The sequence below is a fragment of the Astyanax mexicanus genome, chromosome 22 (genome assembly GCF_023375975.1).
Source record: "Astyanax mexicanus isolate ESR-SI-001 chromosome 22, AstMex3_surface, whole genome shotgun sequence".
Lineage (NCBI taxonomy): Eukaryota > Metazoa > Chordata > Actinopteri > Characiformes > Acestrorhamphidae > Astyanax > Astyanax mexicanus.
Genome location: NC_064429.1, coordinates 28913279 through 28939579, shown reverse-complemented (window position 1 = coordinate 28939579; position 26301 = coordinate 28913279). Strand labels below are relative to the sequence as shown.

General features: G+C 41.6%; 1 protein-coding gene across 1 annotated transcript in view; it reads right to left on the bottom strand.

Annotated features, from left to right (window-relative positions):
• Positions 1–26301, bottom strand: part of si:dkey-61l1.4 (collagen alpha-1(I) chain) — a 125263-nt gene that overhangs the window by 66066 nt on the left and 32896 nt on the right. Inside the window, exons 5-7 of the mRNA XM_022667453.2 lie at positions 19410–19541; positions 18547–18690; positions 3109–3666 (exon numbers count right to left, since the gene is read on the bottom strand). Of these exons, the coding sequence (XP_022523174.2) occupies positions 3109–3666; positions 18547–18690; positions 19410–19541 (834 nt within the window). The remainder of the gene's footprint in view (positions 1–3108; positions 3667–18546; positions 18691–19409; positions 19542–26301) is intronic.

The following is a 26301-nucleotide window of genomic DNA, read 5'->3' as shown; positions in this document are numbered from 1 at the left end:
AAAACGGGCCAAAGAGTCTAAAATTGGAGAGGGTGCGCAGTTTTAGCACAGAAAATCGGGCCAAAGAGTCTAAAAGCGGAGAGAGTGCGCAGTTTTAGCACAGAAAAATGGGCCAAAGAGTCTAAAATTGGAGAGGGTGCGCAGTTTTAGCACAGAAAATCGGGCCAAAGAGTCTAAAAGCGGAAAGGGTGCGCAGTTTTAGAGCAGAAAATTGGGCCAAAGAGTCTAAAAGTGGCGAGAGTGCTCAGTTTTAGCGCAGAAAAACAGGCCAAAGAGTCTAAAAGCGGAGAGAGTGCTCAATTTTAGCGCAGAACAACAGGCCAAAGAGTCTAAAAGCGGAGAGGGTGCGCAGTTTTAGCACAGAAAATCGGGCCAAAGAGTCTAAAAGCGCAGAGAGTGTGCAGTTTTAGCACAGAAAAACGGGCCAAAGAGTCTAAAATTGGAGAGGGTGCGCAGTTTTAGCACAGAAAATCGGGCCAAAGAGTCTAAAAGCGGAGAGAGTGTGCAGTTTTAGCACAGAAAAATGGGCCAAAGAGTCTAAAATTGGAGAGGGTGCGCAGTTTTAGCACAGAAAATCGGGCCAAAGAGTCTAAAAGCGGAAAGGGTGCGCAGTTTTAGAGCAGAAAATTGGGCCAAAGAGTCTAAAAGTGGCGAGAGTGCTCAGTTTCAGCGCAGAAAAACAGGCCAAACAGTCTAAAAGCAGAGAGAGTGAGAAAAACGGCAAAAGAGTCTAAAAGTTCCCGTAATTAAGGAGTTTAATATTCAGAGACATAATGAAATGAAACATAATTTTGAAAAAAACTTAGTTTACACAACAATGACAAAGATAGATAAAGATAGTAAGTCAAGTAAAATGGTGTGTACATGAAAGTAGTCAGGAAAATGTCTGTGGCCCATGACTTCAAATATATTTCTCCTTCTGGCCCCCAACAAAATAAGTTTGGACACCCCTGCTATAGGTATTTGGCCAAGGAAGCGTACATGACAAACCTGCAGCTCCTTTGGTTTAGAGTTTGAAAGGAAAGATGAGTCACATACGCTTTCATAAATATTCATTTCATTTCCTAAAGTCTGTAATTTAAGCTGTGCTTTCTGGCTTGCTTGATCCAAAAAGCATCAGGAAGGAATTTGTCCCAATCCTGTTTATAGTGAAGGAAAGGGAAAGATAAAAAATCTTTCGGTTTAAAAAACACCACTATCCAGACCAAAATATTACGTTAAAAGACAGGCTTGAATATCAAATAAAATCAGAAGCAGAGTCATACTAAAGAACATGCTAAAAATAATGTCCACCTAGCAATTAGACACAGCTGAGAGATGTAACTGCCTCGTATATGAACCATGAGGACAAACGGAGGCTGTTTTACCAGCTTTCAGCCCGAACTGGACGAGTGGGTGGTACACTGACAGACAGGCAAATCACAGCTAATATAAATCCCCTAAGAGATAATAAATATTTCACATACCACGTACATCAACCCACCAAAAAAAGTAGAGAAAAAAAAACCTGAATGCCCGCTTGTTTTTAGCCTGCGATACTGTAAAGACAGCTCAGATAGCACCAGTTTAATATTAATATTAGTGCACTCGTTCACCTCTAACCGGCACAGGATTACATTATATGATATTTTCAAAGACATGCATGATTTTCATGAAATAACAGAAAATTAGTGCACTTAAGATTCACCAATAATCAAATTAACAGCAACTTTATGTGTTTTGTGTTTAAGGAAGTGCAGATTTGGTTGCCACAGAATTCAGCCTCTGCTATTTATTCCAGTCAGCTAGCTTATATTATTCCAGTTAGCTTAGCCTAGCTAGCAGCACATGCAGGCTTAGCATTAGCATTATATTTACCTTATATTTACCCACACCTGTTTTTGTCTTTTCAAGATTTGTTTTTACTTTCAACTTTGAGAAATAATTTATAGCTATTTTATATCAAATGTTTAATATCTTATTCAACATGAATACATGTTTGGTCTGGTTAAAACGAACTCTGGTCCATTTGTAACTTTAGTGAGGTTCGAAACTGCTGATAATTACCACAGCTATGAACAAACGTGTTCAGCCACATGACTTGGTTTATTATGTACATATCTGCGCTGCACATTCAAACACAGTTTTTTTTTTAAGTGCAGAGTTTCAGTGTTCAGTGTTGAAGCACATATATACGCGCTGAAACAGAATCTTCTCACAATTTTTACTTTTTCGTATATGTATTTTTACTGCCACGCCAAATAGCTCTGACCAATCAGAGGACACAGCCTGCTCGCGTGGTTTATTGGTGCACATTTTGGTGCGTTTACATTTATGTCTGTCTGAAACCAAACCAAACAGATGGAGAAAACGCTCCAAATAAACAAACTCATCACCTGATTTGGACCAGAGAAAAGAACATCAGGTGAAAAAAACACCCTAATTCTATAATGCCAGAGGAATTTCTACTTTTATTCCTTTTATAAGAGCCATATTGTGAGATCTGCTGTAGTTTGTGAGGGCTGCAGGTGGAGACTGTCCGACATAACTTCTCCAGACCCTCAGCCCCCTAAACCTTATAAATGAATAAATAAACAAATGAATTCATCTTTATTGTCACATAGTCAAAAGTTCCAGTGAAAATAGCTATCAACCCGTTCATAAGACTATTCATCCGGCTGCTGTCACTGACCAGTAAGGTGAGGCTACAACTGTGACAGATTAATGGACCTGGGTATCAAACCTATAACCTTGTGATAAATTACCCATTGATCCAACCACTGAGCCACCACTGCCCTAGTTACGGTAATAAGTTTTTAACAATAGCATCCTGACACCAATACCCATTGATACCCATTAGCTATATATATTTATTTGTTCTCTAACGTCTGTTAGCTGCTGTTCTGCTCTTCTTTTCTATTCTTTGCTAAAAAAAAAGAGCTAAAGCCTCGAAATTGTCCAGAACCTACAGACCCATCAAAGATGTTGTCTTTTTTGCCTTTGTAACTGCAGACATGGACATTATGAAGGTACCACCCAGCTCTGAGGTTCCCCCCAATGACTCTTCATTAATCATCATCACTATGTTGTTAATATTTTGTCACTATTCAAGACAGCAGTGTTACTCACTCTTTTCCCCGGAGGCCCGACCGGCCCTTGAGGCCCTTTAAGCAGTCTGTATCTCCTCCCGTCAGAGGCTGAGATTACATCACCGTGTTTATATGAACTCCTCTGTGAGCCCGGGTGCACTGAGCCGGCCGCTCTGCTCTCCGCAGGCTTTTCCGTGCTTTTCTGCGTAAGTGATGTAAGTGACGGGGGACTGCTGTTCGCCCTCACAGACGGTAACAGGTTCTCCTCCGTCAAGTTCAAATCACTGAGCTTCTCCATTTCACGCCTTGTATCTGGTTTAGAATCCAGGTCAATGATGTCCCTCGAGGGCTTAGCAGGAATAACATCCAACAGACCATCAACCAAGTGTGCTTTTCTTTTCAGCGAGGGCGAGGGCGAGTTCTCCGCCGTGGATTTCGCCGAGGTGGACTGGGCCTTTTTGTCAGTGCTCTCCTTAATCCTGTCGTGTGAGGTGATGTGAGGGGATTTGAGCCGGTCACGTTCCTCCACCACACGAAAGCCATTAAAGTCTCCTCTCTGGGAGCGGGAGGAAGTGTCTTTTTCGGGAACCAGAAGATCCTGTAAGGAGAGAGGAAGCATATTATTACATCTGAAAGCAGATCAAAGGTGATAGGACTTGAAGATGCCATAGTTGTGTATGGCCGACAGTTCACGACTTTGGTCTCCCTTAGCACTTTTCCACCAAAAGACCTCAAAAGGTTCTTGAACCAGTTCCATTTGGGCTTATACTGTAAAAACCGTGAAGCTTTTCAGCAAACCAGACCCCAGTTTCAGTGGAACCATCAAAACGTCACATCAAACATCTTTAACAGAGGGCGTTGCACAGTGGCGGGCCACAGATGTCGTCATGGTTTGCATTAAAGAAAATAGTATTCTTGGTTCCTGCTGCTAACAAATGTTCCTGGTTCTGGAACCTACTTTTTTGGTGGAATAAAGGAAAACCAGTTCAAAATTAGGTTCGCCAACCAGAACAGTGCTACCTGTGTGGGAAGAACAGTCCCTCATTTCTGTCTAGGAGGTTAGTGTTCTCCCCCATGATGCCATAGTTGTGTATGGCCAAGAGTTCCAGACTTTGGTCTCCCTTAGCACTTTTTCCATTAAAAGAACTCAAAAGGTTCTTGAACCAGTTCCATTTGGGCTTATTTGTAAGAATCGTGAAGCTTTCCGTGAACAAGCCCACGTTTCCACCAGTTTCAGTTTGTTAGCCTATTAGCTGATGTAACAGAACTAGGAGGTTAGTGTTCTCCTCCATGATGCTGTATTTGTGTACCAGTGTTCCAGACTTTGGTCTCTCTTGGTGCTTTTCCATCAAAAGAACTCTGGTTCTTGAACCAGTTCCATTTGGGCTTATACTATAACCAGCCCACGTGTCCACCAGTTTCAGTGGAACCGTCAGGACGCTGCACAGCAGCAGCCCACAGATGTTGTAGCCCCTTCACTCTAGCTAGTGTAGGTTTCTGTAAGGCTATTAGCTAATGGAACAGAACTAGGAGGTTAGTGTTTTCCTCCAAGCGTGTTTAGCTGCATCTAAGCATTTAGATGCCCAATGATGTGGTCATTCCAAACGATTTAGAAATGGCTTCATGTGACTGAGAGGAAGAACATGCTAACCTCCTCTCTGATAATAGCAGTGGTAGCATCATGAGTGAGTTGGGGTTGAGGGGGTGGTAACACTGGGTGCCTGTAATGAAGAGCAAAGGTGATCTGGCATCATATAAATTGTACCCCACTCTATAACGCTAGGCCTTCTGGATGTGGCAAACTCTTGAGACAATAGCAGTATGCAGACAAGCATTGCCCTGATGGAAGAGAACCTTGAAGGGTTTGTTTAGCAAAGGTTGGGCCACTGGTTACAGGACTTCCAAAAAAGGCATTTTGTAAGATTTTACACCACAAACTCAAAAAGTCAACAAACTGTGCTCCCAAGTGCTTCTCACGTGCTGAATCTGCAGTAAAGAATAAAACATGAATGTTTCGGCCCTCAGGCCTTCCTCCCTGGTGTTTGGTGACCAGACCTTTAGGAATCATTTTTCTTGCTGATCATGGCGCCTTCACAAATAGATTCATTGGTCACCTCCACCCAGACAAAATCAAAAAGCCAGCAGCTCATCTTCAATGACGAGTACTTTGTTTGTCTTGGTCCATGCAATCCAACAAATGTGTGGAGACACTAGGCTCAGCAGTAAGATTAGCGTTTTTTTTTTTTTTTTTTGTCACTCTGTAACATGTCCAGAAGGCCTCGTGTCAAGGTGCGGGGTGCAATTTAATGCAATTCAAGATCACCTTTGGTCTTCATTACAGGCCAGCCTAACATTACTTTACTTAGGGTCCTGCAACCAGTGGCACAACCTTATTTGAATATATTTAAAAAGGACAATGCTCACTTTCTCAAGAACTTGCCATGAAGGAAAAGATACTATGCCATTGCCAGTTGCATCACCAAACCTATCCCTGATTGGAAATTGAATGGAAATTGAATGGTATACAATGTACTATTAATGCTCCAAAACTACAGCAAAATCTGCAGGAATTGCACAAGAATATTGGCGCTGCATTAGATGGATTATTGCAGTACAACATTAGGAACCTCTACAGCTCTATGCCAAAAAGTCCGGCATGCTGAGCTTCCCTGCTAACCATTGATGTTCACCACATAATAAGTGCTTTAAGTAATTGAGATTAGAGGTCTTCTCTCTGGCCGTTGGTTGAAGTGTGACTCATAGCGCAGACCTGCTGTCTCCACTGAACCGGGTCTCCCTCCGTCAGAACACAATAAGCTTCCTGACGCTGCAGAGCGGCGGCTTCAGATGAAACGGACACCTGATCTCCTTCCAAAGGGTGACACGGTCACTCCAGCTAAATTAAGTTGGCACCAGCAGAAGTATAAGACAACATTAACGCTTTTCAATAAAAATCAGATAATCGGACCGTAGTGGGATGTTTTGGACGGGATCCAGAACGGCGTGTGAACGAGCTCCTTCTGTGGATTAAACAATAACCACATTATTGTTTGGAGCAGAACAAAGACTGGGATCATATAAAGGGGTCAGGATACTGTGCCAGGTAGCTGATTTGATTGGACGAGCATCAAACGGCACTTTCACAATGAGGTATGATTCACCCCAAGTTTATTGTACCAATATTCTACCTTAATCTGCTATCAGTGTTGCCAAGTGAGGCCAACACATGGATGAGGGGGGCTGTTTCCTATACAGGGATTAAATTCCCAATAACAAGTAGTATTTAAATAGGTATTTAAAAAATTTGGTACCACTTTAAAATAAGACAACTTTTATAAAGGATTTATAAATGGTTTACAATTAGTTTATTAATGGTTAGTAATTAGGTTGTAAATGCCTTAAAAATCATTAATAATCAGTTATAACACATACATAGAAAGGGCAACAATGACCTGTTGTTTATAAATGACTAAAAGAGTTAGTGGTGGAATGATTAAACTTGGGAGTTAAATGGTTAAACTGATGTTGACTCATGGAGAATATGGAGAAGCAAGTTGAGTTAGATGGAGAAGACAAAGTAAGTTTAGTATCTGACAAACTCTAAAGTTTAACAATATAGATGGCTGTGCGTTTATTATTTGGCAAACACCAGGTCATAGTTGCCCTTTCTACGTATGTGTTATAACTGATTATTAATGATTTTTAAGGTTACCTAAGTAGTAACCATTAATAAACTAAATGTAAACCGTTTATAAAGCTTTTATAAAGGTAGTCTTAGTGTTAAGTGTTACCAAAAATTCTACGTTAAAAATTATTTAAAAAATTAATAACTTTAGCCTTTTCCGGATGGGATTAGTGTCTCAGGGGGACGTCTGTGAAAAATATTTCACACTTCTACTCAGTGATAAAACTCTTGCATTCGGACTGCAATTGAATAAACAGGAGGACCAGTGAGTTTTTTGGCTTTATCAGTCACGACATCACGTTCAGTAGCTCCTCCGTTTCCACTCGCTGTTATGTTTTTACGTGGATCTCCATGGAAACGCTTGTTTAAAGTGTAATTGTGGTGCGCGGCAGAGGACAAATAGCAGTGGCTATTTTATTAAACTCAGAGATCCCAGGACCCCCTGAAAAACTGATCCCGTCCAGATAGGGCTATAGATTTATAAACTTGGGTGAAATTTTCATTCTTAATATAACAATAATATCGTTTATCACAATTATTTTAACTAAATTGTTTTTATTCTTATATATATATATATATATATATATATATATATATATATATATATATATATATATATATATATCACTTTATAGATGCGTTTCCTCTTAAAACTATGTGGTATTTCTTCTTGACATGGTTGAGATGTTTTGGCCCAGCTGCATCTTCAAACAAATGACCAGCGGAGATCATCTTCATGCCTGTGTCTCAGTGAGGATTTATGAAGTGGCTCATTATTCACCGTCGCCTCCACCATCCTGAGCTCAGATCCTGTTCTGCCCAGGGCCAGGAGCTGATGGTGATCTATCATAGGGCAATCATGCTGAGCCATAAAGGTTTACGTATGTTCCTCAGTCATGCAAGATAAGCTGAGCTGACCTTTTCCATCAGGACTCCTGTGTTTAGAGATAAGCCTTAGGTTTGGTGTATTTTACTAAAATGAATTTTCTAGTAAAACTGTATGGTTTAAATATGTATTGTAACATTATGGAAATGTAAAAAATTGGATCAAGTTACTGTTACTGCTGTCTCCTCCAGTCTGTGAGTTGACACATTTTTCTGTTGGTTCAGTGAATAATATCTATTGCAGAATTATCTGGACAAGACAATATTACAACATGGGACAGCAAATACTGTAATAATTATTATGAACACAATGTATCGTCGCTGACCAATGAAAAACAAGTATGTCCAAAACAGCAACTTTACAGGAAACAGGAAAAACTTATAAAATAAAAAAGAGTTTATTTTAGGTCATTTCGAAGTATTTCTATTGGTCCGTTTATCAAGACATTTTGGCATAGTATAAGGAAAGTGTTACATCTGGGAATGGCTTGGGAGTGTCCCCGCCTGTATACGTCGTGAGGTGTTATCTTGTGAGTCAGCCTATACACTGGCCAGCATGCTCATCTCAAAGCAGCATGAATTAACAAGGCGAGTGTGAGCAAGGCCTGGTTTGAGTGGGTGCCAGTTCACTCAATTACACTTACTCTAGTCCCACATCCCATGACTTTTGGCATGTCAGTGTGTGTAAAAAAATATATAAAAAATAATCAAATACAGTCTTTTTTAAGTTCTTTAGTAAACTGATATGGGCTATACATTTCTGACATATTTAGTAAGCAAAAATGCAAAAGTAATGTGTAATGCATCTGTAAGGAATCATACCAGACGTCTCGAGATTCTGGGGTTGTAGAGGTTCCTAATTGACGTAGGCATTAGATTGTCATTAATAAAAAAAGGAAAAATTAACATTCAGCTGCCAACTGAACTAACAGCAGTTTAGCCCCTTCCCACGGCACTCCTGTGTTTAGTGATAAGCCTCAGGTTTGGTGTATTTTACTAAAATGAGTTTTTTATTCTAGTAAAACTGTATGGTTTAAATATGTATTGTAACATTATGGAAATGTAAAAAACGTATTTTCCAAATTAATTCCAATAATTCCAATAATAATAATTCCAAAAACAAAACATTTTGCATCAATGTTACCAGAAAGTTGACAGATGTAACCTTCTAACATTGTTAACTGTAACGTTCAGAAAAAGTTCTACTAACCAAAAATGTAAATATATATATATATATATATATATATTTTTTTTTTTTTCTGTTGCTTAACTATTGCAGAATTATCTGGACAAGACATTTAGTCATTAGCTCCTTTCAGAGAGAAAAAAAAAAGATCTGCTGACCTTCTAAACTCACTGAACCTTCTAAAGCCACTGAAAGCAAATCTGCACTGGCCTGCAGTTTATTTGTGTAATATGCTTCCATTAACAAGACAAACTTTAGCAGCCGCTACTCCGGAGGTCCTGAGGTGAACTGGCACCTTAAACCATGGAAATATGATACGGATTAAATTAATACAAACAAATAGTGCTGCTAAATTTGGGTAAAATGAATGTTGTACTAGTAATATACATACTCTATATATACTATATACCTACTGTATATTTATACTACATAAAGATATGATCTGGACCAGTTCCAAATCATATACACCAACATGCCAAAAGTTATGGGAACTTAAAATTATCACAAAGTGAGACTTGGGAGCTTCCATACCTGAATAAGTTGTGAGGTGTGATCTTGTAAGTGGCAAAGCGAAGTGAATTAACAAAGTGAGTGATTTGAGTGGGTGCCAGAAAGATGGGACATTCCCCATTTCGAAGTTCGAAGTTGAAGTGCGGGCATTTAGCATTGTACTGGAAATGCATCATAGAAGCCATTAACACCCACAGTGGACAGCAACTCGGTCAAAAACACACCACATCCATGTTCAACATCCAGAAAAAGTCATGGGACACTATACTAGTCCCGTATCCCATGACTTTTGGCAAGTCAGTGTGTGTAAGACAAAAAAAAAAACAAATACAGTCTGTTTTATTGTTATTGTTTATTAGAATTAGTGACAATAATAAAAAAAAAGGAAAATTAAAATTTAGATGTCAACTGAGCTAACAGCAGTTTAGCCCCGCCCCATAACTGCTGAAGTTATAAGGAGGGTTTCATCACAGAGTGCCGTTTTAAAGGAGGTACAGAACAGGGCAGCCAATCAGAGCATTTCGAGATTCATATGTAAAATTGTAGATTGGGGAGTAATATTTTAGAATATTACAATATGGGAGAGCCAATACTGTAATACTTATAATGTACACACCATATCGTCGCTGTCCAATGAAAAACAAGTATCTCCAAAACGCAACTCTTAAGGAGACAGGAAAAACCTAGGAATTAAAAGAGTTTATTTTAGGTCAATTTGAAGTATTTCTATTGGTCCGTTTATCAAGTAATTTTGGCAAAGTGTAAGGAAAGTGTTACATCTGGGAATGGCTTGGGAAGTGTGCACACCTGTAAACGTTGTGAGGTGTTATTTTGTGAGTGAGCCTATACACTGGCCAGCATGCTCATGGCAAGATGTCATGAATTAACAAGGCAAGTGTGAGCAAAAACTGGTTTGAGTGGGTGCTGGTTTCAGTTCAATCAATTACACTATTCTAGTCCAATATCCCATGACTTTTGGCATGTTAGTGTTTGTAAGAAAAAAAAAACAAATACAGTTTTTTTTAAGTTCAATAGAATTTGTGACTTTAATAAAAAAAGGGAAAATTAACATTCAGCTGCCAACTGAACTAACAGCAGTTTAGCCCCGCCCCATTCATACAGAAGTTATAAGGAAGGTTTCCTCTCAGATTGCTGTGTTAAAAGAGCTGTTTCCAGGCCAGGGCAGCCAATCAGAGAATTTCGATCATTTCAGATCATTTACACGTAAAATTGTAGATTGGTGAGTAACATTTTAGAATATTACAATATGGGAAAGCCAATACTGTAATAATTATATATAATGTGAACACTATATTGTCGCTGTCCAATAAAAAACACTTATCTCCAAAACAGCAACGTTATAGTAGAAAGGAAAAAAAACGTTCTAAAATTTCAATGGAAGTCAATGTAAAAAGACTTTATTTCAGATCATTTTAAAGCATTTCTATTGGTCCGTTAATCAAGAAATTTTGGCACAGTGTAAGGGACAGTTTGTGGGTTCAAATTCTGTAGTAATTTAAAATGTACAAAAATAGAGATACTTGTTTTTCATTGGACAGCGACGATATACAAGTGAACAGACAACTTCAAAGGACTGTACATCAAAAGACTGCTTTCATATTTAAATATAATTTCTATATTTTGCTTAAAATAACCCAAAAATAGCCATTCCCTATAAGAGCCAGGTTCTCGCTGACTTTGGCAGATTGCTATTTTAACGACGCAGCTACCTGTACATGAAAATAGATTGTTATTTATGACAAATGATGACATAATGGCTCATTCATATTAATGGGCTCTCCTTACTGAGAAAAACATAATAGGCAATATTGAGAGCATATCCATACATTTCACGATAAGTCGACACCATAATCATTTATTTATCTACTGCAAAATCTTATACTGCAGTAATGACTTAAATGAACATGCTGTTCTTCCCTACAAACAAAATTAGAAGATATATAGAAATATATATTCAAAGGTCAATCAACAGTTTGCTTTCTGATTAAATCTACCAATGCTATCTATCAGCAACCTGTTTATAAATAAAGTGGCCTACCGCAGCTTTCCTCTGACCCTCCACATGCAGCCCCCTGTGAAGTGTTCCCAGCAGCAGCAGACAGCCCGTAATCCAAGCCCGGCACTGCATGGCTGCAGGAGATCCAGCCTGCATCCCTCTTTAAAGCAGCATCCACCCAGTGAAGCACTGAATCACTCAGCTTACTCTCTTCCACTTCTCTCCCATAGCGGCTGAACCCTCCCAGATACGCCCAGCCCACGGCTCAGCCCAAACCCAGCACCCCCAGACAGCTCAGCCTCAGGCATTCACTCAACCCACAGCCCCTACTACACACCTACACACAGGTACGACACTCTGCACTCTGCAGGTCAGGTTAGATCATGGTGTCATCATGACTTAAAAACAACTAACCAAGTAATAAGTTACATTTTTTATTTGAATATTTAATTTTTAGTACTTTCAGTAAGTCTCTAACACAGTGTTTAGGCTGTTTACTTCCTATATCTAACAGTTAAAGTGATTTCTTTTATTTTTATTTTTTTATTTTCTCCTTAATTTCACAGGCAATGACCAGGGGTGGAAAGTAATAAATTACATTCACTGACATTACTGTAATTAAGTAGATATTATGAGTAATTTGTCATTTTTAAAGTAGTTTTTAAAATAGGTCATTTTACTTTTACTTAAGTACATTTGTACATTTGTTACGATGTCCCCGTCGTTACGATAGCAAAGACGCACGACACGCCCTAAATCAAGCTGTAGATTGCTGAAATTAGGGCTGTCTGCACTGCATGTTGTGCGTTGGTCTGCTGCTCTTAGCATTAGCCTCCTTTCATGCTCCCTTCAGTGGTCTCCAGTCATGGGAGAGAGAGAGTGAGAGAAAGTGAAGATGGTGAGAACATGGAACTCCAGAAACCAGATCCCGGTTTATAAGCGATGGCATACAATCAGAAGCTCCTTCTTCTGAAGAACCAACACAAAGAACTTCAGTGACGTAGCGAAGGCATGAAGAGCGAGGGTAGAGACACTTTGGGGGAACTTCAAACCCACCGGCTGACACAGAAACCACAGAAGAAGAAACGATTTATGGAGCCAAAGCCGCGCCATCAGCAAGCATCACTGCAATGATCCACAAGCCAGCTCAGTGCAGCCGGATTGATTTGAAACCAATTATTCTGTGCTAGACCTCCGGCGTACAGAATCAAACAGCTGCGGGCCGCGGCGTGACCGCCGGGTCGTTAAAACAGGAAGGATTAGCTGTCACTGCTGCCACAGGACCCGGGCTGAGTCAGGGAGGTGCTTCACACAGGGAGGTTTTGTTGCTGGAGAGTTCTATGGGACTCTGTGGGAGTCTATGGGACTCCTCTGTGGGACTCTGTGTTTCTGGGGGTTCGTTTTTTTTTCTCTCTCCCTCTTTTTTCTCTCTCTGGGCAGAAACAGGGGAAAACATGAAACACTTCCAACTAACACACTTCCATCTTTATTATCACAGTCTCGATCTTTCCACACACGCTCCTCTTTAAAGGGGAATCCCAACCATATTTCAACGTCTCTGTGTAATTAAACTGTTCAAATATAAATAAAGTCATTTAGAGTCGAGTGGTTTGGGGTGAAAGGCTCTATTCTTGAGAAACTTACAGACTTAGAATTGTTCACAATGGAGTTTAATACCTCTAAACGCTACACAGCAGAAATTTAAACCAATAATGTTTGAATTTATAAGCATTCACCCCTACCGTTACTAGTTTGGTCCAGGCCTTTCAGATCTTTCAGACCAATATCTGACAATAGCAATAGCGGGTATGAAAGGGGCTCCAGATTATAGCTCAACTAAATAGTCATTTAGCTTGTTTTCAGCATAAAAATGCTGTTTTAAAATCATTCAGACCTCTTGACCAACTACTAGAAGTTGAGGCGGACTATCGTCACTAGTTAAACAATAGAAGACGAAAAAGAACCTTTGACGTGCTAGAATCATCAGGGTGCTATTACTGTACTTACTGTAAATGTAGATTAAACCTTATTTATAAACAGAAATAAAAGGAATCAGAGTGGAATCTGTTATGGTCATTTCTGCTTTGTGACATACAAGCCACATGCACAAATACTGCTTTACTATAGACAAACATTCATTTCCAAAGCTTAGTTTATTTCCATTACTACTTACTCGCTGTAAGCTTTTAACCAATGAATGGTTTGCTAAAAAAAAATCCCCATCTTTTTTTTTTAAACAATATAGTTTTTTTTTTTTAGTATCCTTGCATCCATTCAAGCCACACATCACCAAACACAGCAATGCAGGCTAGTAAATATATAGCCCAATGTGTATGTTTGAATGTGAGAACATGTGGCTAATTGTGGGTGTGTGTGTTTATTTAAGGGTTAAAGTGTGGGAACACACTGGTTGTGGAGTGAAAATCGGACACTTTTCCCACTTTTATATCTCCGTTTATGAAATCCGGTTTATTTTAGAGCATTAAATTACAGCAGAGAGATCATAATTACATGTGTATCCTCCACGGCACTGATGACAGACCAGAGCTGCCAGGAGACGCTCTGGATCAGTCTGATAGGAAACCGTAGCTGAGCTGAACTCAGTTATAATATAAAGAACTGAACTGTAATTACACTGCCTCAGATAACTAACTATATCACACTCACTCCATCCTTACTAGAGGAGGAAATGATAGCACTGACCTACAGATAAAAACATGGGTCTGATTGACAGTCTGTATTTTTAGACTTCTGAAACGTCATCAGTCAAAACCCCAGTACAGTTTTTTCTGTTTCTGAGGATTTCCCAATCTGTTCCAGTGACTAGGTCGGTTCAGTCATATTGTGCAAGTGCCAGTGTTGAAAAAATATTATTAATAATAATAATAATAATAATGCTGTTTTCTGTCTGGAATGCACACAAAGGAAGACTCAAAAAATGTTGTATATAAAATCAATATTAAACATTAAATTAACTAAAATAGGGCGCTGAGTGATCCAGCCGTCTAAAGCGCTGCCACTATGAACAGGAGGTCGTAGGTTCGACCCAGAGACCCAGAGGGAGCAAAATTGGCCTCGCTCACTCCGGGTGGGTAGATTGTGCTCTCTCCCCACATCACTAAAAGTGTGATGTCCACAGCACAGGGCGCCTGTGAGCTGATGTATCGGAACCAAGTCGCTGCGTTTTCCTCCGAGTGCGCTGTGATGCTACTCAGCAGTGCTGCTTCAGCAGTCAGAAAAGGGGCGGTGGCTGGGTTCACATGTATCAAAGGAGGCATGTGCTAGTCTTCACCTTCCTGGTGTTGGGGCATCACTAGTGATAGGGGGAGTCCTAATGATTGGGTTGAGTAATTGGCTGAGCCAATTGTCTATGTCTATTGGATTGGAAAAAAAGTTTGAATTTGGGATTTTTTCCAGTGCAGTGGGCTGGGCTAAGTTATTGTTTCATTAACTTTTAAACTTTTTCTTTGGTGTGTTTATAGTCTATTTTGATTAAAAACAGGTCTTAATTAATCTTATGTGCAGGTGTGAAGGTGAAGGTAAGGAGTAGAAGTAAAAATGTCGCAAAATGCTTGGACTTTAACGTTCTGTTTTCCAGGCCTGGAAAGTGCCGGAATTTTGGAGAACTTGTAACTGCATTTACTTTACAATAAATAACTTTATGAATATGTAAGTTCCCTTAAAGAAAAAATTGCAGAGCATAAAATAAAAAAGTGCCTCCACATATGTGTGACAACAAATTTCGGCTCTTTCTCGTAATCCAAATAGAGTTGGCTCAGGAGGAACAGGCTCTTTTTGCCCACAGATACAACACTTCTGTGTTTTTTTAAAAACAGGCCTTGAAAGAGCTCCAAAATTGCTTGAATTTACCTTGTAAAAGGTGTATGAACCATGTGTCAGTGATGCACAAGGTAATTCGATTTAAACAATAGAATAAAAATATTTTTTTAAATCCATGCAGTATTTATGTTACAATATCTACTATCTCTCCTCCGTTTGCTAGTAAAAAAAAACACCACTTTTTACCATTCTGTAAACATGTGTTGTGTGGTTCGAGGGTAAAGAGGTTATAAAAACCAAACTTTACTACACCACTCAAGGTAATGAGGCCTATTTGTGGAAAACTATGCAAAGTTAGAAAGCCTTCCACACACACACACACACACACACACACACACACCACAATCAGCTTTCACTCTCTCAGACGAAGACAAACACACAGCCGCCGTAACGGCTGCAATAAAGCCGTCAACCCCAGCCTGACCTTTCTTCACCTGAGCGGAGCATGCAGTGTGCTGCCCAACACATTCAATACAAGTCTCAACACACAGGACTCACTGAGTCACAAAACCACATCCTGAAGACCCCCGACCCACCCTTGAAGTTGGTGGTTTGTGGAGGTTGGAGTGGAGCTGGGTCAATTAGTGAAGCTCCTTTATGGAGGCACTTGAAAGTGGGCTTATCTCACCTAGAGAATTTACTGCCTTTCTCCAATCCAGTTTCTATCAAGAGAAGTCCTTATCTCAGTACACTAACTTTACTTGTCTTTAAAAGACAAATTAGATGCACCAGGAGGATGGGACAGGAGGTTTGAAATCATATGAAAATGTACATCCCATAATAAACAACAACAATAAAAAAAACACATTAAGTCTGTAATGTGTGCAGCGTGTGGTTTTGCATTGTATTGTTGAAAAATGTTCATTTCAATTTGATTGGAGACAGTGGGAACTAGAGGTGTCACGATTTCGATATTTCATTGAAATCGATCGAAATTATGTCATGGCCTCGAGCAGCCGCATTGTGACTGCTGAAAGAGCAGCCCTTTCTCCAGAGAATGTGGACATTCTCATCTTCTTAAAGAAAAACTTGAAAAATATAAAAATAACAGTTGTTTTGTGTAGCCTCAAATATATTAATAGTTTTGGTACCTTAAGGAGCATCTTTCTCTCAGATACAGTTAATAATATATCTTTGTTAAAGAAAAAAACTTGTCATTCTCAGGGATGAGTCTTATTTTTCATGTTTAACTGTTATGGTAGGATAGAGTTCAGTTTGTTAAGGCTCTAATTGTTCTATTATTTTTTACATGACTGTTCCTGTATTTTTTTATTATTTATTTTGTTATGTTGCACATTGCTGTTTTAATAGTGCACACTGCTGCTCCCAAAAAAAGCCACTAGATGACATTACATATATATCTTAACTAAATTATTTTAATTTGACCATTAGTGCCTAATGTGGTGTATTACAGATCACTTGTATCACTTTGCATCACTTATATCAAGCCCACCTTTTGAAATAAGATATTGTAAATTTGATGAATCATGACTGACCACAGACTAATCTAAAACTGGCATAGGCCTCTCTTCTGTAAAAAAAAAGAAAATCGAGAATCGAATCGAATCGTGACCCTAAAATTGGAAATAAAATCGAATCGAGGATTTAGAGAATCGTGACACCCCTAGTGGGAACCCAAGAAATTTCATGTTTCCTCAGCTCAACTTCTTTTAATTTGTTATTTAACATTAATCATAATGATGCCATTCTTTCTAACAACACATAATATACATTTTGGCACAGAGGATACCTCTGTGTGTTAAAGTGTTAAAATGTTTCAGGTGTTATTCTGCCCCACTTTCCTGCAAACAAGTCTTAAGACTAATGGAGCCCCCTTTCAGTGCTCTATATTGCACCAGTCAATTGCGGATCACGCAGCTGGATTTAGGCCGCGTTGATGTGTCTTTGATATTGCGAGGTCGCAAAAAAAATAGACATTGCATGGCTCAAAATGCGCAAAAGGCTAGTATTAATTCTCTTAATTAATCATGTCTGTGGTTAATTCTGGGCGTAGGGTGAAATAAACATCAGTCGTCATTCCCTTTAAGAGCCAAGAGTCAACTCAAGCTTTTTACCCTAGTAAAAGAGTAAAAGTACTGGTTTCAAGACTAAAAATATAAAAGTAAAAGTAATGTAAGGGGGAAAAAAAGCCATAATGACGATAATGTCAAAAAATTGGAATGCATGAATGTATTTTAGTACAAAAAATTACACCATGTGCCTCTCAAAATGCGCAAAAGGCATGTTCTAATTCTCTTAATTATTCATGTGTGTGTTTTGGGCGCAACGTGAAATAAACCAATCAGTGTGTCACTTGCTTCACATTCCCTTTAAGAGTCAGGTGAGCTCTGACTTTGGCACGCTTCGTATCTTAACATCGCTGCGCTTTTTTGCGTCTCAGCAGAGGATACTGACCAGCAGCTCATTTAAGTGAACAGCAATGTTATTTAATTCTTTATTCTGTTTATTGTTGAGCTAAAAGTCACGTTTGCGCTCTGCTCTAACGATTGACTGTTGACTGGGTTCATTTCAGTCAGTGGAGCTCCTGTGTTTCCACCACCCACAACATGCCAGAAATTTACCTGAACACACCTCACTTCCAGACCACCAAACCCATCAGTTTAGATTTATTCCTAAACTCTGACGGTAGTTTAACAGCGCGGGTGCAAAGCGTGAAAACAGACTGCTGACGGGGTGTAAGATAGCAAAGATCATCTTTTTTACCAAAAATGTGAGAAAAACAGAGCCACACTGATCCACACTGTCCCAAATGTTACATTTTCTTATTAGTTGTTATATATGTCGTGCAAATACATGAAAACCTGATAGTCCTGATAGTTTAACTGCCACCATATTGTTCCACCCTTCCTTTCAGATTCCTTCAGACTCCCCTCCAAAAGACCTTTAAATGCAGCTAATGACTTTCCAGGCCATTTGCTAACTATGAAGCAGTTCCTGCAGTTCAGCACTGAGTCTGCTCCAGGGCTGTGCCCTCTCGCCCTCCCAGACGAGACGTTTATCACCCCCCCCCCAACTGCCCCGCCCTCCCTGTTCCAGCACCGTGCCAAAACGGGACCTCTCCCACGACAGCCATTAGTCACAGCCTTCCCCTCGGAGCGGAACACAGCACAGTTTAATAGGGACAAATGAAGTAGAAGCTGGGGCCATCTCCTTTTTTCCATCCGTGGAGGTTTTATGTTCATTTAGAGCTGGTTAATTCCTCATTGTTAACCCCCTGTTCAACAAGCAAACTGCAAAAAGCTAAAGCACGCATGGTAATGAGTCCCTATGTTCTATAACTCACCAACAGAACCCTCAGAGCTTGTAAACGCTCAGACTTCCCCTAAGTTCTTACCAGCACATCTGCTTCCCAATCTTCAGGCCCGAGCTGGATTGGAGTTTCCCCGATGCCATGGTCCCCTGGGTCAGTGGAGGACTCTGGGGGAAATAAAGGTTCCTTGTTGCTCCAGAGGCTGGTTGAGGACAGTGTTGAAGGTGTCTAATAAAAGATAAAAAAAGGATATGGTTCATGCAAACTTTGATCCAGGAGTAGCAGGAGAAACTCTAGTATTGAAAAATGGTACTACGAGGGGACCTAGAGAAACATTCCAGCACAGCACAGGTGGATTCCCTGATCAAAGGCTGGCTTTACATTATGCCCGTCTTGATAATTACATTATCTTCCATCATCTTCAGTGTGCATTAAAATAAACCTTCAAGATACACTATGAACATATTTAAAATGACTGTAGCTACTGTTTTTGAAGCTTTTTTGTACCTTGTAGTCAGAGTTTTATGGAGCTTCATCACCCAGGACCGATTCTGGGCTCGTCTGGGGGAAGAGAAGAACTTTTCTCCAAGGTGTGGATCGATTGCACAATTCCATTTGTATCTTTCTGAGTGAATAATTGCTGTTTGCTGTTGTTTTTCTATTTTACTCAGTTAAAAACACTCATACAGTAAGGAACAGCAGCAGGAGCTCCTCAGATAAAGTGCTGTTCTTATTTCTCTTTAGGTAGGACAGAGTGAGATAAGCATTTGTCTCCACATCAGTCCAGTGTTTTAGCTTGTTATGCTAACTGTCTAGCTAGCGAGCTGTGCCCAGTATGCTTCTCTGGTGGTGCCGGATTAACTGCTATAGCGCCCAGCACTAGAAGAAAGTTCCAGTTTCAACTACACAACATAGCACCGTCAAAGTGTTCCGCAATTGTATTGTACCTGAGTGCTGTGCTGAGTTTCAGGAGAATGGGATTCTGGGACTGAAGGTTCACACACAGGCCTGTAGAGGCTGCAGTGATGGCTGGCAGCTCTTCCATCCCCCATCAGAAACATCATCTGCCTCAGCTCTCCCTGTTAACACAAAACCATGAATAAGGATTAGAACTGCACTGGAAAACAACTAAATGATTTCGAGTTTCCGGCGCTGACGAGAGCGGCAGCCTTCCAGCAGCACCGTGTAGCGTTTCACCTTTAGTGAACTTTTTTCACTGTTTACTTTCTTTTTTCGTCTCTTATTATGCTGTAGTGTGTGTTAATATGTATCCCATGGATACGGATCGCCAAACTCTGCACATGGGCTGCAGAAACTTTGTTTACTCGAGGGAAGAACTTCTCGCACTCAGAACAAAGAGCCGCGCCGGCGCGAGGCACCCCATTCCGACGGAGCTTAAGCGACGCTCCAGGGGCTGTAAAGCCGGAGCTAAGCTAAAGGCTAAACAACGGGAAAACCACTGGAGATACAAGCCCTGTATTCCAGCAGTGGTGATGGGGAACGTGAACTCGCTGGCCAACAAGACAGACGAGCTTGCAGCATTAGTGAGAAACCAGAGGACCTACCGGGAGTGCAGTCTCTTCTGCTTCACTGAGACTTGGCTAACCGCTAGCATCCCCGACGCTAATGTAAACATCCCTGGATTCGTCACTGTGAGAGCGGACAGAGACAGCGCGCGGAGCGGCAAATCTAAGGGCGGTGGGCTCGCTATCCTCATTAACAACAGATGGTGTAATCCTGGCCATGTGACTGTTAAAGAGACTATCTGCTGCCGGGATGTTGAACTGCTCGCGGTGAGTTTAAGACCATATTATGTCCCGCGGGAGTTCTCACACGCCATTGTTGTTTGTGTGTACGTGCCCCCCGAGCGGACGCGGAGGCTGCGTGTGACGTCATACACGCGACCATCGCCAGAGTCCAGACACAACACCCGGATGCTTTTGTCGCTCTCTCTGGTGACTTCAACCACATCACGCTGGACTCCACACTGACTTCTTTTACCCAGTATGTGGACTGTCCCACCAGAAAAAACAGGACAATTGACCTCCTGTATGCTAACATCAGTGATGAGTACACCGCCATCCCACTGCCCCCACTTGGAAAATCTGATCACAATCTGGTTTTCCTGAAGCCTCATTACAAACCCTGTGTGATGAGGCAACCAACCACAACACGCTCCTTCAGGAAGTGGTCTCAGGAGGCAGAGGAGACCCTGAAGGACTGCTTTGCATCCACAGACTGGAGTGTGCTTCAGGACTCTCACGGTGAGGACATTGAGGGGGTAGCAGACTGCACAACTGACTATCTGAACTTTTGCATGGACATTGTGGTTCCTGTAAGAACTGTTTGCTGCTTTGCCAACAACAAGCCCTGGATTACAAGCGACGTAAAGGACCTCTTAAACAAAAAGAAGAGGGCCTTTAAAGACAAGAACCAGGAGGAGTTGAAGAATATTCAGCGTGAACTCAAGTCCTGCTTAAAGGAGGCTAAGGAGACCTACAGGAAGAAGGTTGAGCAGAAGTTACAAGTTAACAACATGAAGGAAGTTTGGGACGGTATGAGGACAATCACAGGGTGCAAGCCAAAGAGTGATAGTGCAACAGCTGGTGGTGTGGAGAGAGCGAACAAACTCAATCTCTTCTATAACCGGTTTGATTGCCCTGTTTCATCCTCACCTGCTTCTGTCTGTCCTGCTATCTCAGCAACCTCAGCCTCTGCCCCACTGGACACCTCCCTACCTCTTCTGAGTGCTGCTCAGGTCTCCCTCTCACAGACTGTCAGCACATCCAGTCCGCCCCCCCTCACCTCCCCCCTCCACCTCTCTGCAGACCAGGTCACAGGGGCGCTGAGGAGACTCCGCTCAGGGAAATCAGCTGGACCTGACGAGGTGAGCCCGAGACTTCTTAAGGCTTGCGCCTTTGAACTTGGGTTACCCTTGTCGAATATCTTCAACATGAGCCTGCAGTTGGGGAGGGTTCCTACGCTGTGGAAAACTTCATGCCTGGTCCCTGTTCCCAAGAAACCTCGCCCCAGTGAGCTCAACGACTTCAGGCCGGTAGCTTTGACCTCGCACATTATAAAGACCATGGAACGACTGCTTCTCCCACTCCTCAGACCCCAGGTACAGCATGCACTGGACCCTCTCCAGTTTGCATATCGGGAGAAAATTGGTGTTGAGGATGCAGTCATCTACCTCCTCCACCGAACCTACTCTCATCTTGACAAGGGGAGTAGTGCTGTGAGAATCATGTTTTTTGATTTCTCCAGTGCTTTTAACACCATCCAGCCTCCACTTCTCAGAGACAAGCTGGTGAAGATGAATGTGGATCCTCACCTGGTGTCCTGGATCACATACTACCTCACCTGCAGACCACAGTACGTGAGGCTCACTGACGGCACATCGGAGACTGTGGTCAGTAGCACTGGAGCACCACAGGGGACTGTGCTCTCCCCCTTCCTCTTCACTCTCTACACATCAGACTTACAGTACAACTCTGAGATGTGCCACCTGCAGAAATTCTCGGATGACACTGCCATCGTTGGGTGTGTGAAGGGTGGTCAGGAGGAGGAGTACAAGAGACAGGTGGATGACTTTGTTGCTTGGTGCCGACTGAACCAACATATCCAAGACCAAGGAGATGGTGGTGGACTTCCGTAGGTCTGGACCACCCTTGCAGCCAGTCTCCATCGAGGGGGTTGATGTGGAGACAGTAAAGACCTACAAGTACCTTGGTCTGCAGCTGGACAACAAACTGGATTGGTCAACAAATACAGACACCCTGTACAGGAAGGGACAGAGCCGGCTCTATTTCTTGAGGAGACTGCGGTCCTTTAACATCTGTAAGAAGCTTCTGCAGATGTTCTACCAATCAATCGTGGCCAGCATTCTCTTCTACGCTGTGGTGTGCTGGGGAGGCAACATGAAGAGGAGAGATGCATCACGGCTGGACAAGCTGGTCAGGAGGGCCGGGGCAGTGGTTGGAGTGGAGCTGGACTCTCTGGTTACAATAGCTGAGAGAAGGACTTTGGATAAACTGCTTTCTATCATGAACAATGATAGTCACCCACTTCACACCACCATCATGAAGCAGAGGAGTGTGTTCAGTGGCAGACTGCTGTCACAGAGCTGCACAACAGACAGACTCAGAAAATCCTTCATTCCGAGAGCCATCAGACTCTTTAACTCCTCCCATCGGGGACGGGATGCTGCTGACGACTGAGTTTAATCCAGGCACACCACTTGGACATTATTCAACAACTTAATTATTTATATTAACACTTCCCCAACCTCGCTTACATTTAAGTATACCTTACTCATGATTGGGTATTCACATTTTCACATTCTCTTTTTAGAACTGTCTTGTAACATATGCATACTTATATTATATTATATTTCTATGTCACATCAGTCACTTTCGTAATCGATGTCATTGCACTTTACTCTGTTAATTATTTAATTATTTATGACCATTAGCAACACCTACTGCACTGCTCCGTTTACAGATAGATCCTTACCTTGTATAGTTAGTTTTTTTTTATAGCCTTATATATTTTCTACTCTTCTGTGTTTTGATTTGTCTGAGTATGTTTCTTATTGTATTGTGTTGTCTATCTCATTACAGAGCATCTCAAAAGTTTTCCTAACCCTTTCTTAACTTCTCAATTTGGTCAAATAAAGTTGAGCCACAAAAACATTGGTAAATGTTCTGCAGCCGGAATTGATTAAATACTGCATAAGGGGATAGCTTCATGAATTTTGATCTCTTCACAAGTTGGCAGTTAGACAGTTGTGCCACCATATACATATAAACATATACAACATAAAACAAAGCAGCCATCCTTATCATATCAAACGTTAAGAAGTTTTTTTTTGTCCATGTTCTTGTGAAGCTACTGTTTTTTTAGATATATGTTTTTTTTTCTTCCGATAGTGACGATATCTTTCTAATGAAACAACAAACAAAAGGTAATTTTTTTAAAACTCTGATTGTTTTTTTGCTGTCCAATGAAAAACAAGCATCTACAAAACAGCTACAAAACACATTTACAGGACAGAGATAAAACCTTCTTAACTTTCAATGGGAGTCAATGTAAAAGGTTTTTGAGAATTCCTAATGGTCTATTCATCACTAAATTTTGACACAATGTAAGAAATATTTTGTGTTCAAATGTATAGTAAATTAATAATTGACAAAAATGGAGATACTTGTTTTTCATTTGCATAGCAACAATATGTAGCACAGTTTCACAACTCCAGAGTGGCCCTACAGTCTAACTTCTGCTTATCGAGTGAGGATATCAAAAGTTCAAACCCCAGCAGGAACTAAGGGTCTTTTTCAGAAGACTCCCAGTCTCCCGGGATGTTATGTGATGGGGAAATCCTAACCTCTTAACCTTGAGACGTGAATAAAGAGTAAACTTGTAAATTAGGTGGGAGGAGGCAGTGTTTAGAGGAGACTAAAACTGTTCACTGATTTTGAATCTGTTTTGGCTGCATGCACCCGGATGGAGCCCTTGTTTAAGCCCTTCCCGATCCATGACTGACGCTGGTGGGTCTCCAAATTAGGGGCCAACATGGAGCCCACCAAAAACTAAAGAGCACAGGATTAGAGAACAGTTTTGCTCAACATATTGCAATGCACACAACATTATGGGTGACATACCAGAGTTCAAAAGAGGACAAATTGTTGGTGCACGTCTTGCTGCAGCATCTGTGACCAAGACAGCAAGTCTTTGTGATGTATCAAGAGCCACGGTATCCAGGGTAATGACAGCATACCACCGAGAAGGACCAACCACATCCAACAGGATTAACTGTGGACGCTGTAAGAGGAAGCTGTCTGAAAGGGATGCTGAAACTAAACCAGTTATTGGCTCAGCTGTTTTAATATACACTGCTCAAAAAAATAAAGGGAACACTCAAATAACACATCCTAGATCTGAATGAATGAAATATTCTCATTGAATACTTTGTTCTGTACAAAGTTGAATGTGCTGACAACAAAATCACACAAAAATCATCAATGGAAATGAAATTTATTAACCAATGGAGGCCTGGATTTGGAGCCACACACAAAATTAAAGTGAAAAAACACACTACAGGCTGATCCAACTTTAATGTAATGTCCTTAAAACAAGTCAAAATGAGGCTCAGTATTGTGTGTGGCCTCCACGTGCCTGTATGACCTCCCTACAACGCCTGGGCATGCTCCTGATGAGGTGGCGGATGGTCTCCTGAGGGATCTCCTCCCAGACCTGGACTAAAGCATCCGCCAACTCCTGGACAGTCTGTGGTGCAACGTGACGTTGGTGGATGGAGCGAGACATGATGTCCCAGATGTGCTCAATCGGATTCAGGTCTGGGGAACGGGCGGGCCAGTCCATAGCTTCAATGCCTTCATCTTGCAGGAACTGCTGACACACTCCAGCCACATGAGGTCTAGCATTGTCCTGCATTAGGAGGAACCCAGGGCCAACCGCACCAGCATATGGTCTCACAAGGGGTCTGAGGATCTCATCTCGGTACCTAATGGCAGTCAGGCTACCTCTGGTGAGCACATGGAGGGCTGTGCGGCCCTCCAAAGAAATGCCACCCCACACCATTACTGACCCACTGCCAAACCGGTCATGCTGAAGGATGTTGCAGGCAGCAGACCGCTCTCCACGGCGTCTCCAGACTCTGTCACGTCTGTCATGTGCTCAGTGTGAACCTGCTTTCATCTGTGAAGAGCACAAGGCGCCAGTGGCGAATTTGCCAATCCTGGTGTTCTCTGGCAAATGCCAAGCGTCCTGCACGGTGTTGGGCTGTGAGCACAACCCCCATCTGTGGACGTCGGGCCCTCATACCATCCTCATGGAGTCGGTTTCTAACCGTTTGTGCAGACACATGCACATTTGTGGCCTGCTGGAGGTCATTTTGCAGGGCTCTGGCAGTGCTCCTCCTGTTCCTTCTTGCACAAAGGCGGAGGTAGCGGTCCTGCTGCTGGGTTGTTGCCCTCCTACGGCCTCCTCCACGTCTCCTGGTGTACTGGCCTGTCCCCTGGTAGCGCCTCCAGCCTCTGGACACTACGCTGACAGACACAGCAAACCTTCTTGCCACAACTCGCATTGATGTGCCATTCTGGATGAGCTGCACTACCTGAGCCACTTGTGTGGGTTGTAGAGTCCGTCTCATGCTACCACGAGTGTGAAAGCACCACCCACATTCCAAACTGACCAAAACATCAGCCAGACAGCATAGGTTCTGAGAAGTGGTCTGTGGTCCCCACCTGCAGAACCACTCCTTTATTGAGTGTGTCTTGCTAATTGCCAATAATTTCCACCTGTTGTCTATTCCATTTGCACAACAGCAGGTGAAATTGATTGTCAATCAGTGTTGCTTCCTAAGTGGACAGTTTAATTTCACAGAAGTTTGATTCACTTGGAGTTATATTGTGTTATTTGAGTGTTCCCTTTATTTTTTTGAGCAGTGTAGTTCTGGCTGCATCTCTGCTGGTCTGATGGATGCAGAACATGTTATCATTTACGCTTCTCATGCAATGCTTGTTGTAGAAACCCAAAAGGAATGGATTAGACTGGGAATGCAGGTTGTATCAGACAGGCTGGAACATCTGCTGGACATTAATCTCCGTCAGCGTTAAAGGATGCTGATATCACTAATGTGCTCAGTATGTACACGAGAGGTATAGATTAGAGTCACATGGTCATCAAAAGAGCATTCCTCGTGAGCATTTCTTACTATAAGATGGTATGGGTTTGCTGCAGTGAATTGAGGCCATTCAGGGTGTGTAATCAAATATCAGATTGATTATAGCCTTTAATATGAAATATGAAACAATT